General features: G+C 46.4%; 2 protein-coding genes across 5 annotated transcripts in view; both read left to right on the top strand.

The window, feature by feature from the left end:
- The window catches only part of TARS3 (threonyl-tRNA synthetase 3), a 43,481-nt gene extending 40,102 nt beyond the window's left edge, over window positions 1-3,379 (top strand). For 2 of the 3 annotated variants that reach the window (XM_037053759.1, XM_037053758.1), the window contains exons 17-19: window positions 34-106; window positions 793-907; window positions 2,271-3,379. In XM_037053759.1, the coding sequence (XP_036909654.1) occupies window positions 34-106; window positions 793-907; window positions 2,271-2,419 (337 nt within the window). In that variant the 3' untranslated portion in view covers window positions 2,420-3,379. Of the gene's footprint in view, window positions 1-33; window positions 107-792; window positions 908-2,270 lie in introns of those variants that run through there. The other variant, XR_005067529.1, reaches the window with a different exon arrangement.
- A 991-nt stretch (window positions 3,380-4,370) lies between these two features.
- Window positions 4,371-15,191, top strand: TM2D3 (TM2 domain containing 3). Of its 2 annotated transcripts, XM_037053756.1 has the most exons (6): window positions 4,371-4,496; window positions 4,957-5,049; window positions 6,575-6,732; window positions 10,393-10,567; window positions 12,241-12,316; window positions 14,439-15,191. In XM_037053756.1, the coding sequence occupies exons 1-6, from the start codon at window positions 4,406-4,408 to the stop codon at window positions 14,602-14,604; spliced, it is 759 nt and encodes a 252-aa protein (XP_036909651.1). In that variant the 5' UTR covers window positions 4,371-4,405; the 3' UTR covers window positions 14,605-15,191. The 2 variants fall into 2 exon arrangements, with proteins under 2 accessions (XP_036909651.1, XP_036909652.1); XM_037053757.1 differs by lacking the exon at window positions 4,957-5,049.
- The last annotated feature ends 212 nt before the right edge of the window (window positions 15,192-15,403 follow it).

The raw sequence follows: 15,403 nt of genomic DNA, 5'->3' as shown, positions 1-15,403 counted from the left end.
TTCTGAGAAGATGTATTTTTACATATTTTTCAGGCCTTTCTGGCTGTCTCCTCGTCAAGTGATGGTCATCCCCGTGGGGCCAACTTGTGAAAAATACGCACTTCAGGTAAAATCAGATAAAGTACATAATCATCCTGGCACCTAGTGTGGGAAGGATATTGACTTGAAATGCATTCGTGCCTTGAAGCACAGCCCCCCTGACACGTGCACTCAGCAGCCGTATTTCCAGCGATTGGGAGTACCACCTGAGTCATGCCTGTATGCTGTGTCAGAACTACTGCCTTTCCTAATGCTTTTGAGAAATTGGTATTTTAAAATTTCTCACATTTATTTTTTTCCATGTGGCTCTATCAGGGAAAAATATTTATATTATCTATTGCAGTGTAACAAATGACCCCAAAACTTAGCAGCTTAGAACAACAAACATCTATTGGCTCAGAGTTTCTGGAAGTCAGAATCCGGGAGCAGCTTGGCTGCGTGGTCCTGGCTCAGGGTGCCCCTGAGGCTGCAGGGGCTGCCAGCTGCCTGGGCCGCAGCCCCCAGGCGCACTCCCATCTTGGAGGCCCCCGCAGAGGTGGCCTGAGCGTCCTCCCCACGTGGCAGCTGAGTGATCTGCCAGAGCGAGTAATCTGAAGGAGCTGGGGGATGAAGGTGCTTTCTTGTCTCAGGGGTGACTTGCTCTCACCCCCACCCGTCTCTGTGGTCACGCAGACCCAGCTGGTACAAGGTGGAGGGAACGACACCAGGGGTGGCTGCCATAATGTAACAGTGCGGCATTTTTTGTCCTTGTAGGTATCCCATGCCTTTTTTGAAGAAGGATTCATGGCCGACGTGGATTTAGATCACAGTTGTACGCTAAATAAGAAAATCCGAAATGCACAGCTGGCTCAGTATAACTTTATTTTGGGTAATTTAAATTTATATCTCTCCTCCTAAATGCTTACTGTTGGCACTTTAATTCCAAAAGCAGAAATAAAGAATATGGGGTGACTGACTATCTGATTATACCATATCAGTTTAAGTGTTGAATTACACAAGATTCCATGGTGGGAAGGCTGGCAATCCAGACTCTGAATTACTGACCCATGAAGCAGAGCACGTGTGGTCTGGGAAAGGCTGTCCCTCAGCACGCTTTGCTCTTTTCTGAAGGAAGAGTTCGAAGGTTTCCCAGGTATTGGTCTAACAATACCAGCACAAATTAATATCTCGGATGAACAATGGAAAAAATATGAAAATGATCTCATCAGTTGAATTATACTCTTCACATTTCAGCTATATTCCAGGCTGAAAAATCTTCTTTGCTTTTCTGGTTTACTAGAAATCTTGAGGATTAAACTAATGCATGGACAAGGGTCCAGCTTTACGATGATCCAAAGAAAAGAATCAAGTGAAAAAAAATGTCCTGTAGGCACATGACTAATTGAATGCAGAAACTAAAATTTTGACTTTAAAAATGATTTGAAATCAAGGGAAATTGATACTGATATGCCTGCAGGCATGAGATTAGCTCCTGTAAGTTGAAAGTTTCTGTAGAAGGCAAAGTAAACATGCATTGAATTTTCCTGTCAACAATTTGTCATCAAAAGGGTTTGACCCTGTAGTAGGCTTGGTGATGGTCCGATCAGGCTTCTGGTGGTGACAGATATTTCATACAGCTCAGACGAAGATGGAACTTACTGGGTGGGCACTGGAGTGTCCATTCACACAGAATGTAGAATTAAAGAGCCAAACCACTGGAAGAGTAATGGACAGAGGTGCGCAAACTCTTACCAGGACTCTCTCTTCCTGTTTCTGGTCCCTGCTCTGGTTCTGCTCTGGTTCATTGTGTTTCTCTTGGATTTTTACTTTATTCCCCTCACTTGATGATCAATTTCTTCCTTCCGGATGGCAAGGAACATGGTGGCAGATTCCTTTGTCATCTCACAATATGGATCACTAGAGAGAACACATTTTTTTTTTTAAGCTACATTGCAGAAAACTCTGGTTGGCTGGTGGGGCCACCCCTTGATGTACCAGGGGGTGGAGTCAGGGTGTCCATAAGAGCTCCCTGCCGCCCATGTGCACCCCAAGACCACAGTATACCATAGTAGTTCTCTCAAGTGGATGAGAAATGGGATTAGAAGCCAGTCCTTCCCTCAAGAAACTAATGGCCATCAGATAGATGTTTAGTGATTAATGAATACTGAAGAAACACTAAGAAAGATACCTGTCATGTGACTACTCAGTATTTCATAAATTGTTGACCTAAAATGTTATTCCCTTTTTCACAGTGGTTGGAGAAAAGGAAAAAGCAAATGATGCTGTAAATGTTCGAACAAGAGACAACAAAATTCATGGAGAGATTTCACTCACTTCTGCCATTGACAAACTGAAGAATCTCAAGAAGTCACGTACTCTTAATGCCGAGGAAGAATTTTGAAGTCCTTCCTTGTACCCACTTCTGTGTAACCCTGTTTTGATCCCTGAAAATGCTTTTTTCTTAATGGCTGTTAGTCCCTCTTCTGGGAACTTTAGGCCTGCTGACAGTTAGTTCCCTGTTGGGTGCAGTGAGACAAGAGACAGTGAATGCGTAGCTGATATGGATAGAATTTAATTCCGTAATGTGTTTGAGAACGATAAGAGGACAAGCTTGGGAAGTGTTTAATTCCCGAAGTGTCTTGAGAAACTTAAATGGGAAAAGGTTATTCACTGAAAAAGGGAAGTATTAGGAAATGAGGATTATGAGATGTTATTGCTAAGGTGTGTGATTTTTCAAAAGATAAGTTTCAAATTTAAGTCTGCAAAGCTTTTTGGAATATGGCAGGAAATCTTATTTCCTAATAACATGTTGTCAGTTGTTTTACCAAAGTTCACACTGAAACTTTATCTCCAAAATTGGAATCATTACTTAATTTGTTTTAACTAAGCAAGAGTCACAAAAGAAGAAGCCGTACTCAATATTGGATTATTGACAAAGGACTCAGCTCTTATTCAGCATCGTACAATCTACTGTAGTTTGCACTATAATTTAAGAGTCGCCGTTTTAATGATTCTAATGAACAATTAAGCCTTGTTCATCTTTAGAAAATACAAATTTCCGAATAAAATGCATCCTGGTGTTTCAGCTATGGGTTTATACCAAAATATCTGCCTCCCTATAGTTAAATTACCTTTTTGATGCGAAAATGACAGTCCACCGCTCTGTACACTCAAATGGATTTCTGGTTTTAATTAAGAGGACTACCTCCCTGCTCAGAACAGAATTAACAGGCTTTATGCCAATAGAGATTTAGCTGTCCATCATTAGTAGTAGTTTGTGTTTATATGGCTATGTGCTATGAAAGCAAAATAAATTTAGGACATGTTCTCTCAACACATATATCATTTAGATTCTTGAACAGTTAGTAAATAAAACAGCATTACATATCAGACCTTGTAGTGCTATAAGGTACAAACTATGTAACTTTCAAGCTAATATTTATTGAGGCCAAGCACTACTTGATATCGTCACTTTTTTCATTCACCAAACGGGCTAGTGAAGGAGTGGGGAATCAGAAGTCGCTCCACTCCTTAACGCCCTGCCCCCGTGATCTTGTGAGAGGTGGGGAGAACATGTCCATCGCTCAGGACGAAGAATGCTGCTAGAAACAATTGCAGACTTTTGTGTGAGTGTGCAGGAAGCCTGTGAAATGGGGTGCGTCTCCCCTCCCCACGGTTGGTCTTTAGGAGGAGGTCCCATGCTTGGACCCTCACTTTACAGCAGGGTTCTTGCCCCAGTGCCCAGGAGCCTGAAGACCCGCCGGCTATACTTAATGTCTGGTCTCTCCCGGTCTTAGATGAACTTTTGTAAGTAGCGTGTCCAAAAGGAGGCGGCCAGCGGAACCAGGGCAGGCTGCGGGGAGATGGGAACTAGGCACTGACTGGGCCAGCCCCGGACTTCAGGGCCACCTAGTACGCCTGGAAGATGCTTCCCACATAGTTTGGGCCAGTTTCTTCATATGTAAACAAGACCATTTTGGTATGAAATGTCATCAAAATCTTCGCACAAGACCTAGCACATTGTAGCGGTTTTTCTTCAAACATACATTATCTAGCCACTTGTAAATGGGGGCCAACTCTCCAATTTGCCCGTCTCTGTTTTCAGTCACTTCAGGTGTGCATCTCTAGCCGTGGAAGGCTGAGGTGAGCGCCACGTCCCGGGGCGTGGGCAGCGCTTGGAAACACAGCAACCAGGGTACGTCCCGGGGGCCCATCCGCACCCCAGCTCCTGGTGAGCTTCCCGACCGATGCCGCAAAGCGCTTGCGCCCTGGGTTTCCGGGGTACTAGGGGGCGGAAAATGTGCCTGGCTCCGCCCCGCTCCTTCGGGCACCTCCGCCCCTCGGAAGAACTCCAGCCCGCCGCCCGGAAGTGCATAGCGCCGGCAAGATGGCGGCTGAGGCTGGCCCTTTGGGGGCTGTGGCCCGCCTCTGCCGTGTGCTTCTCTTCCTCTCACAGTTCTATATCTTGTCAGGTGGTGGTGAGTTCAAGGCCGGGAGCCACGCCGGGTCTGGCTGGGTGGCAGGGGTTCCCGGGACCTGCAGGAAGCGTCCAAGAGGCTGGACGCTGTGAGCCGGGCGGAGGGGTGGCAGGGCGGTGCAGCTCAAGTCCGGCGCGTCTTGGTCGCGGGTCTGGGGCTGTCCCTCCACGCGGGTACACTGGAGCTGCAAGTTTAGCTACGGAGTCCAGGGGCTGCGGGTTCGGGGTGGGCGGGACGCCATGCTTTGTTCCCTAGTTACCCGGGATATCGACCCCTATCGATAACTTGGACACCCGGAGTATCCAAGTGGGTGTCGACTCTGTGGGCATTCCATTCTTCGGTTTTGGGGGCGGTGGAGCTGTGAGATTCTCACAAGTAGTCATTGCGTGGTGTCGATCCTGCTTGTTAAGCACACGCCAAGATGTTCATGTCCCAGGATAACATGTTTCTCTAATTGTAGGATCCTTAAATTTAGAGCATTCGCAGCCGCTGGCTCAGTCAATAAGGGACCCGGGCCCAACACGTACTTTCACAGTAGTTTCCAGGGCAGCAGGTACTAGACGTTTTCTATTCTAGTAAATGTGTACTTCTATCTAGTGGGTTAGCCCTCTCTTTTTTGGATTAAGGTTTTTTTTTAGTGTATGAAATTACTTTACATTTTTTGAATAGTTTATTTATTGTTACATGAACTAAGAGCAGAGAGGTATCTTCCGTAGGCAGTTGCTATTTTCGATACCTTTTGACAGTCCCACATTCTTCATTTCCATCTTTGTATTTCTATTATTTTTTCACTCCATCAAGGTAATAACCCTCAATCAGTACTTCTTTCCCTTCAGGAAATTTCTTCTACTTCTCAACCTTTGTTCCTGATGTTGGGGATTAAAGGTACCCTCAAGGCCATTTGGAATGGAAGGATCACAGAGGGACAGGTGGAGCCTTGGAATCTAGGTCCTGTTGTGCTCCTGGGAGTTTGAACAAATTATTCACACATTTGGGCTTTGGTTTTCTCACCTAGTTAAGGTGCTAGGGTTTTCCTGTCCCTCTGGGTCATCTTGGCTTTGTGATTATAAGTGTTCATCTTCCAGGTTCAATAGTCACAGGAACAAAAGAAAAGGAAAATGGTATTTTCTAGCGTTGCCCACCTGCTACAATGACTTAAAGACAGACCGGTTTACAATGCTTATTAGTATGTTTTGGTAAATTTAACATTTGTTTCTACAGCTTCATCCCTTTAGAGGTATTTGGTGGATTGTAATTTGAATGCAAGAGGCAAGGAGACAGCAGTGTACTTGAATTTAAAACATAGATTTTTTTATAGTGGAAGTGCAAGAATTTTTCTACCCTTTTGGACCTTTCTGAAAGTTTCTCAGAGCAAAACAAAAAGCTTCTCGTCCTCCTAAGAATACTTGCAATTTTGATTTTCTCAACTGATGGAAATACATTGTACTCCTGACTAGGTTGGCTGGGGACAAAACCTGCAACCCCTTGAACAGGTTGTTAACATAGGACACTATTTTGAACTTTTGGTAGTATAAAACTGTAAATGCAATTAGCAAATTACGGCTTATTGAATGGGCAGTGTGGAGTAATGGCGGCAAGTAAAGTTCAAGGGTCACTGGGTTCATTTCCAAATTAGGGAGTTCAAGTGAAAAGAACATCCAATTGGAAACTTGAGAGGCTGGGATTCTTGTTCCAGTTTGCCGCTCCTGCTGTGATCTTGAACAAACCCCATCATCCCTAAGTCTTAGTTTTTTCATCTGGTAGCATGGTAGATTTTTTGAGGCCCTAATTTACACCTAGCATTAGATATACACTATATATATATAATAGCACCTTTGAGTGTCCTGGTCATTTGGGGACAGCCGTTAAATGCTTTTTCCTCAGCTGCAGAGCTCTCCATGATGTCCACTCGCTGGTGCAGAGCTCTGTCCGAGCAGCGGGCGTGCGGCTCCAGCTCTGCTGTTGCTATTCCAGCGTCGTATCTCCTTGTTAGTGATCATACCCTCTGTGTATCTTAGAAAATTGTTTCTTTTTGTTCAGTATTATAAGAGAACGAGCTTCTCTCTCACTTCTCGCAGAGAGCACCGACATCCCCCCTTACATGATGAAGTGCCCCAGCAACGGTTTGTGCAGCAGACTCCCCGCAGACTGCATAGAGTGCAAGACGAACTCCTCCTGCGTCTATGGGAAGCCCGCCGCTTTCGACTGCACGGTCAAGCCGTTCGTTACCTGTGTTGTGAGTACCGCACCTTAACTTACTCTAAACCCCCTGGTAAACCTGGAGTTATCGGGAGCGCCTAGACTTGAGTGGGGGGGTGGGGATTCTGAAAGAAAGCGCCTGCATTTTATAAGTAATATTTTAGGATTCAAGTCAACTCTGTCCAAATACTGGAGCTTCCATTTCCAAGTGAGCTTTGGTCACAAGGGTTGAGATGGGAATTTTTTGGTGTATGGAGAAATCCAAGCAACTCAGCCTTCCTACACAAAGTCAGACATGGCAAAAGCTCGAGTGTATGGACTTTCCCTTTAGAGACGACCCTGCCGCAATCATCCTGCCTACGTCCCACCTCTGATGCTTTGGTGGAGAGGAAGGAGTGTGGGATGGCTTCCGTGATTGGCGTTTCTGACAGAGGGCCCTAGGAACGCCTGCTTTGGAGCTGCTCACCTTGGGTTCCTGGTGGAATAGCGGGCTCTGCAGGCAGCCCCCTCCTGATGGATGGGAACAGCCCAGGGAGACGTGGGCACCATGCTTTCCAGGTGGCTGTTGCACACGTGTTGAGTGAGGGCCCTGTCGGAGCACCTGTGTGAGGCAGATAGCAGTGAGTGATGGAGTCGTGTTTCCCTCGTGGCCCTGCCAGGCCAGGCCATGGGGTTTATTAATCTCTCTTGTTCCATGAGGAAAGGGGCCCAGAATGGTTTTTTCTGGTGTCTTCGTAGAACTCTCTTTTGGGGAAATGGTTGAGGAAGAAAAGTTTCCATACCGTGTCTTTTGCAGATTTGCTCTGACCAGCAACTCTAGTGTTTCCTTTGCCTATAAGAGCAAGGTCCCCCCACCCCTCCCATATTTTTTGGAACATGATCCACAAAGGCCTGGGTTGGAAAGTTCTCTCTGCCCCCAGGCCTTTGCTATAACTCTGCTGAAGTCTAGGATCAGAGGAGGGAGTGTGGAGGCTTCGCTCCAAAGAGGAAATGCTATTTCATGGGGTCAGTGTCCAAATGCAGTGTTTATGAACTTAAGGGTTTACTGTTTCCATATATTGATGTTACCCTTTGGTGCGCACTGTAACATCACACTAATTGCCAGGCAGGCTTCACGACCACCCAGGAATTACCAGGCCATCTTTGTAGCTGTGGCTTAAATAGACTTTTCTCCCCACCAGCCTAATGGCTAAACCCGTTGGAAGGCGTTTGCAGTGATGTGTGTTGTGAGACTGGCACTTGGAGGCACTTAGTGGAAATGGGAGAACTTGCTGCCTGAGGGGAAGGTTTCCAGAAATAGCTTCCTTTGTTATTTGCCTCAGCGTCTTTGACATTCGTCTCCCCAAACTGGCTATTGAGCAAGACAGGGTGCTCAGTTTCTTCCTTCTATAGGTGTTGCAAGCACTGGCTGTTTCTTTTAGTGGGAAATGGCAGAGGAGAAGACAAATAACAAAAGGTTGAGAGATGACAGGGTTTAGGGGGGTTTCTGAACTCCCAGGTCAAGGTCCCTGGTCGGAGTCCCTGCCCTGGGCTGCGATGGGCCCCAGATTGGATTCTTCCTCTCTAGCAGGTGCCCATCCTCGGGGGTGGGATTTGAATTCTGCCGCAGGAGAGTCTGGTGGATGTGCCTCCTTCAGAAAGGACAGCAGTGGAATATGTGAATTGAACGTCAAGGGCCAGAGGTCCCAGGACTGCTGTTGACAGGTGACCTGGGACAAGCCGAGCTTTCTTATGTGTCACGTGGCAGTCTCTAGGGTCCCTCTCAGTGAACGAGTTAGCCTTTCAGGAAGAAACAATCCACGGCCGTCACGTGCACACACGCAGATGCTCTCTCCCTCGTGCTGCACTTGGGCCCCTGTCCTCACCTCCCTCTCACTTTGAACTTCAGAATAACAGAAAGTAGTAAACTTTCCACTCCTTCTCCATGCACACTGCTGGGGACTCACAGACCAGGGGGCTCTCCCCCAGGGGACACCAGTCAAGGGCATATTGTATAAGGACCTTGTTACGTGTATAGGAGACATAAACGTGGAGATCTTGCAGCCCCTTCTGTGTCAGAGTGCTGCTGTTCCAGTGATAGTGGCTGATACCTGGCCAGTCGACGTCAGCTGGAACCGAGCTCGGCAGGACGGGTGCTCTGTGTGATTGCTAGTGTGCCCGCAGCAGGTGCAGTGCCTTCGGATGGGTCTGCATTTGTAGGCTGTGTCACAGAGGGGAGGTACCAGATCTTTTTCCTCTAGACAGGCTTTTGACAAGGGTTCTAGACAATGGGTCTGTGCTTCTCCGTGGTAAGAAGAAGGATTCTGTAAATGTTGGACTGCTTGGGTAGCTATTAGGAAGAACGTGGAATCCCTGTCTTGTCCAAAATAAATTACAGATAGGTCAAATAGTTAATGTGGAAAAAAATGAAGCTGCAAAGTACTAGAGCAAGCATGAGCTATGTCTTGTTTTAAATGTCAGGATAGGGCCCTGGCTGGTGTGGCTCAGTGAATTGAGTGTCGGCCTACAAACCAAAGGGTTGCTGGTTCGATTCCTAATTAAGGTACATGCCTGGGTTGCAGGCCAGGTCTCCAGTGGGGGGCGTGTGAGAGGCAACCCCCATTGATGTTTCTTTCCTTCTCCTTCTCTCTTTCTTCCCCCTCTAAAAATAAATAAATAAAGTCTTAAAAATTTTTCAGGGTAGAGAATATTTTTCTAAGCATAAAATAAAATTTAGAAGCCATAAAAGGAAGGAGATATTAGTAAAAACTAGAGATTTCTGCATGATCTAAAGAAGCGTAAAGGCAGAAGATAGAAGATGTACAAGGAGAAAGTACTTCTAACCTTCACAAATAATGCACTAATGCCTACAATATAAAAAGATTTCCTAGGAGCCAGTGAGAAAAGATGACAGTTCTCTAGAAAAACAGTGTTGAGACATGAGCACGTGGTTCATAAAAAGGAAGTGCAAATGGACTTCCAGCCCATGAAAAAAAATGTTTACTCTCTCATAATGAAAGGGACGAATGATGTGTTTTTTACCTGTTAGACTGGCCAAAAAAACAGAAGGTTTATGACACTGAGTTTGTGAGGGCGGAAGTGACACATCTCATTAGTTTGTGGGCAGAGGGGCTATTTGTGATTCTCTGGCTTTATAGAAGAAACTTAATTTTGTCCTGTACAAATGTACGAATGCTCTTCCAAAAAGATTTAAATTTTTTATTGTTGTTTTTAGAGCAGATAGGAGGGAGAAAGAGGGACAGAAACATCAGTGTATGGTTGCCTCTCATACGCCCCCTACTGGGAACCTGGCCCACAACCCAGGCATGTGCCCTGAGTGGGAATCAAACCAGCGACTCTTGAGTTAGCGGGCTGACACTCAATCCACTGAGCTGTACCAGCCAGGGCAGAAAGTACACGTGCTTAATGTTAGGTAATAATATTACAAATTTAGCAAGGTACAAGTGATAGCCTAATACCACCCTAAAATAACCTTTGTGATTTTGATATGAATTCCTAGAGGTATTTTTTTCCTTGGGTATCCATTTTCAGGTATAAATTCTTATGAGTATAGGATCACTCATTTGTTTCACATGTGTAATGGTTTGGTACCCATTTCCATGCCACTGCCTGCCAGATCATGAAGTATGTTTCAGGCTTGTGCCGTGTGAGCTGCCACTCACTGCAGCGGATGAGTACTGTGTCCTTTGCTCCATAGGATCAGGACTTCAGGTCCCAAAAGAACTTCGTCCTCAACATGACCTGCAGGTTCTGCTGGCAGCTCCCCGAAACCGAGTACGAGTGCTCCAACTCCACTGCCTGCATGACGGTGTCCTGTCCCCGGCAGCGCTACGCCGCCAACTGCACCGTGCGGGACCACGTGCACTGCCTGGGTGAGCCCCGCCGACTGGGCGGTTGGGCAGCGAGGCGGTTTATTGTCCGAGCTCGCTCACGGGGCTAGAGTCAGAAAGTCAAGAATTAAGTTTAAATTACGTCGTCAGGAGCGTTTATCAGCACTTTGTAGTTATGCCAAACCTCCATCATAAACTCAGTGACCGAAAAAAAATCCAGAAAATTTGCAGTGTGCTTATCGTTTCAAATGTTATATTAGGTAAAATGAAAAATCCGTCAGGTGTAAAGCCTGGCAGACTGTAATTGACTTTCACCTGCGTAATGACTAACACAGCGCTTTTCTTACGTCCTTCAGAGGTACCTGCCCTTTTGAATTGTGTTCTCATCCCACTTCTCTTTAAGTTACGGGGCTCTGTCACATTTGTGTCACCAATGTAGGATGATGTGTTACTCAGTGGTGCATGCTGGAGAATTGTATACAGTACTATCGAGTGTAGGGTTTTCGGGGACTTGCTCTTTCCCTCTCAGCATTCTGGCTCTAGGATCCATCCATTCACCTTCACTTACTTTTTTTTTTTAACTTCTCAATAATGATCATTTGTAAGAGTGTGTCACTGTTCATTCATTCTCCCGTGTGTTTGGATTAGTCGTATTTTTTGTTCTTACAGGTGGTGGGACTGGCTGCATGCACATGGGCAAGAGCTGGTCTGGCTCGTGCCGTCTGTCCGACATGCGTCATTTTCCAGACGGTTCCTCAACTCACACCCCACCGACTGCATAGCTCTTCCCGACGACCATACTTGCAGTCCCTGTTTCGTCTGTTTCTTAAAGGTTCTGCGGCATTCTTTTATATGTTGGATGCTAACATTTTGACATTCCTAAAATCCTCTTCCCAGTTTTTGTATTTTTTTTCCACTTTGTTTTTGGTATCTTTTGAAGATCAGAACTTGAACTTTGAACTGGTCAAAGGTTATTAATATTTCCTAGTTAGCCCCTTTTGGTTGTAAGAAATTTTTTCTTACTCCAGGCTCATGGAAATACTTTCTTGTCTTTTCTTTTTAAAGCTGTGAGTCGAGCCTTTCACACCTAGGGGTCTGTGATGCACCCGCAGCAGGCTGTGTCTCTGGGGTGAGGCGGGTCCGGGCTCCCTTTCTTCCCACACAGACGGCCATTTGTCTTGGGACCCTTTGCTCTGTGGATGTGCTTCCGTGCGTGTGGTCTGGGGTCCCTCCTGACTGCCTGACTCAGCAGCACGCTGGCGTCTTCACCCTCCTGCTTCCAGTCTGAGAGCTGGCAGGGCATTCCCCCGTCTCATGCTGCAGCCTTTACCTAACCGGTTTCCACATTCGGTCTCTGTTTTCACCCTCCACTCCAGGGAACATTGTTGTAAACAGGGTGTGCTTCGTAGATTTTTAATTACAAGGCCACTAGTTACAGTGAAGTCTCTGTGTCTGAGTATCTTTTTCAAGATTTTTGTTTGTTTATATTTAGAGAGAGGAGGAGGGAGAAAGAGGAGGAGAGAAACATCAATGTGTGGTCGCCTATAGCATGCCCCTCACTAGGGACCTGGCCTGCAACCAGGCATGCACCCCAACCGGGAATTGAACCTTTCGTTTGCAGGCCTGTACTCAGTCCCCTGAGCCACATCAACTGGGGCTGTGGAAGAATATTTTCACACCCACGTTTCTACTAGAGTGTTTTCCCTGTTTTAAAGGTAACCGGACTTTCCCGAAAATGCTGTACTGCAATTGGACCGGAGGTTATAAGTGGTCTACGGCCCTGGCTCTGAGGTGAGCTTTGTTACTGAGTAGCTAACGGTGCCGTGTGGATTTTGACGGGATGAGTGGCATCTTCCAGATGTTGGGCTCAGGCGAGCTCCTCCTCCACTCAGATCCTACCATGCGTCCGACAGACCCGAGGACACATAGCTGTGGGAGTCCTTAGGTAATCAGACCAGTACCTTCGTGGGGTTTAATGGCAGGAAGTTGGCTTTTCTCCGGAGAAGCCTGCCCATGGCTTAACTGAGTCATGATTACAGATCGTTAGAACCAGTCTGAGTTTCCCATTCTGAACATACCGTGAATCAGAAAATACTGTGTACTACTTAAAGTTCCGTGTTTTGCTGTGTATGATGCGTACCCACGGTTTTGTGCGCATTATGCACAGGGTTGTTACACCCATGGCGTGTAGTCATTATACACATGTATAGTGCACACCCTTATTTTCCCCTTAAAAATTTGGCCAAAAAAAGTGCATTATACACAGCAAAATATGGCAGGTAGATTTGTGATGTATATTTAAATTTTAGTAACTTTTTTATTTTAAAAAATAATACATTATAATACTAAACCCTGGAAAAAGTGAAAATGACCAAGAGACACATTAAAAGTCACCTAGAATTCCACCATCGAGAAATAATTATGGACTTAGAATTTTTACCTAGAAATGTGCTTGGACTTTTTTAACTTTTCAACAGTTTGGGGAGGGGAATTGTGCCCGTTTTTCCCAGGAGAGGGAAGCACAGGACAGGAGCTGGCGAAGCGGCTTCCTGACTAAAAGGCTGTGCCATCCACGGTGGAAGGGGTGGACTCAGAGTCCGAGGCCCCGTGGCCTGCAGCGTGCCCCGGGACAGGGCTTCTCAGCCTCGTCACTGTTGGCACTGGGGCCAAGGGATTCTTTGTTGGGGGGCGCACCCTGTGCACAGTAGGATGTGTAGCAGCATCTGCAGACTCGCCTTACTAGACGCCAGTAGCTTCTCCCCTGCAGGTATGGCCGGGTGTCCCCTTGTGAAGAATCTCTGTGTTGGGGCTCGGGGTGGGATAAGGAGACAGCTGCCTGGTGTAACTGGGAAGGAAAAGTGGAATCCAAGATGGGAGGTGACAGACAGTGACAACGTGATTTCATGACTGGCCACCTTCCTGGTCAGCCATGGTTCAGATGGACACTGACCATTTTTTTTAAATAAACTCTTTATTTTGGAATAATTTTAGACTTAGAACTGACAAAAATAGAGAGTTCCTGTCTGTCCCTCACCCAGTTTCCCCCACGTTGCTGACCTCTTAAAGGGCCACAGTACAGTTAACCACTGGCTTTCAAAAAGTAAGAATAGTTTGCCACCCAGGACTCATCATTGTTTCTTTCGGAATCTTCTGTGAACGTGCTAGTGCCCGGGGTTTGCTCCAGGCACTGCAGGTGCAGTGCGGGGGAAGGGATGCGCCAGGGCCAGCCGAGTGGTGATGTTGGAGCTGGCTCATGGGCCCTGTTCTCTTTACTTTTATGTGTTCTGAAGTTTCCCATCACAAAAGTTTAAAAGAAATCCAATGAGAAGTTACCCAAACAGCGTTAGATCTTAGCATTGGAAGGAACCTTAAAAGTCATTTATTCCTGACACTAAATTTTTGGACATGAGGCACTGAGGCAGTCCGCCAGTTTGACCTGGGGCGGCCTGATGCAGGGGCTGCCTTGTGATGCCTGCTCCTGCTCTGCTCGGAATTTGTCTCAGGGATGGGCCATGTTCAAGGTTAAAATGCAAGAGAGCTGTTACTCTTCTTTAAAAGAGAAACCTTAGCTTTCAGTCCAGCTAAAGAGTGTTCATTTACTTTTTACATTTAAAAAGTCTCCTTGCCCATGACTACAGTGGACCCTTGGACAACACTGAGGTCAGGGCACTGACCACCAGCACAGTTGAAAATCTGCATGTCACTTAAAGTTGTACCTTTGTGTACGGGGACCCCCACCAGGGATTGGAAATACGCATTTGGTGCTGTGACATGTGAAATAATCCTTGTCTCCTAACAGAGTTAGGGTCATTTGAGAGCCTTTCCGCGGTGTGACTGAGCAGTGTCACGGGGTCACCCCAGTGTGGGCGGTCAGGGGGTGCCTGGTGGATTCCAGTCCTGTTTGGTGTTACAGCATCACCCTCGGCGGGTTTGGAGCAGACCGCTTCTACCTGGGCCAGTGGAGAGAAGGCCTCGGCAAGCTCTTCAGCTTCGGCGGCCTGGGCATATGGACGCTGATAGACGTGCTGCTGATCGGGGTCGGCTACGTGGGCCCAGCGGACGGCTCTCTCTACATTTAGCTGCGGTCGTGCGCTTCAGAGAGGAGCAGTGCTGGGAGAATGTCCTTCTGCCTGTAGGGATTGATGTGCCGTGAGTGATACATTTGTGCGTTTTTAATGTACAGCATCTGTACTTTGCCTGCCTTGATGAAGGTCAAATTAAAAAACAAAAAGCAAAACTCTGAATGATGCTAATCTGGAATTTTGTTTTATTTGCCTTAAATGTATTTTTTTTCTGTGAAAAAATGGAAACTTAAACTAGAGGCACAAACTCTTTGAAAATTGATGTCATTCTTTTGACTTTAGTTTTATGTCACTTAAGTGTCTCCCTTGGATCTCAGCCTGGGTGTGGCCTAGCTCGAAAGCTTCCCAGCTGTGCCGCTGCCGGTGCAGAAGGTGGGCAGTGTGTTTAGCCTCCAGCTAAATAAACTTACCCACCTGCACTCGCTGCTCTGTGAGTCTTGCAGTGTCAAGTACGTAGTCTGGTCGTTATATGTGATTTTAAAGTAAACTGTCGTGTCTAGCTGCTGTGGTTTGAATTTTATTAGTAATATAAAAGGTTGTAAGAACACTGAAGAGTGAATAAAATTATAACTTGCTTTAAGAAACATCATAGACTTGTTTTCTGTGTTTAAAGATAATCTCGAGCAAGCGTAACAGCTGTTATTAAGGGTAAAGGGTTTATTTTTTAGGGCAGGACTCTGTGCTGACAGAGGCACACGTTGGCCCTCACAACATGGGGTTAGAGCGCCGATCCCCAAGTCATCGAAACCCACGTGTGAGTGAAGTCAGTGCCGTGGATGCAGGGGTTCCCAGCGTG

Source organism: Sturnira hondurensis, unplaced genomic scaffold, assembly GCF_014824575.4.
Source record: "Sturnira hondurensis isolate 20B ecotype Veracruz unplaced genomic scaffold, ASM1482457v3 Scaffold0007865, whole genome shotgun sequence".
NCBI lineage: Eukaryota > Metazoa > Chordata > Mammalia > Chiroptera > Phyllostomidae > Sturnira > Sturnira hondurensis.
This window is presented reverse-complemented; position numbering and strand designations above follow the sequence as displayed.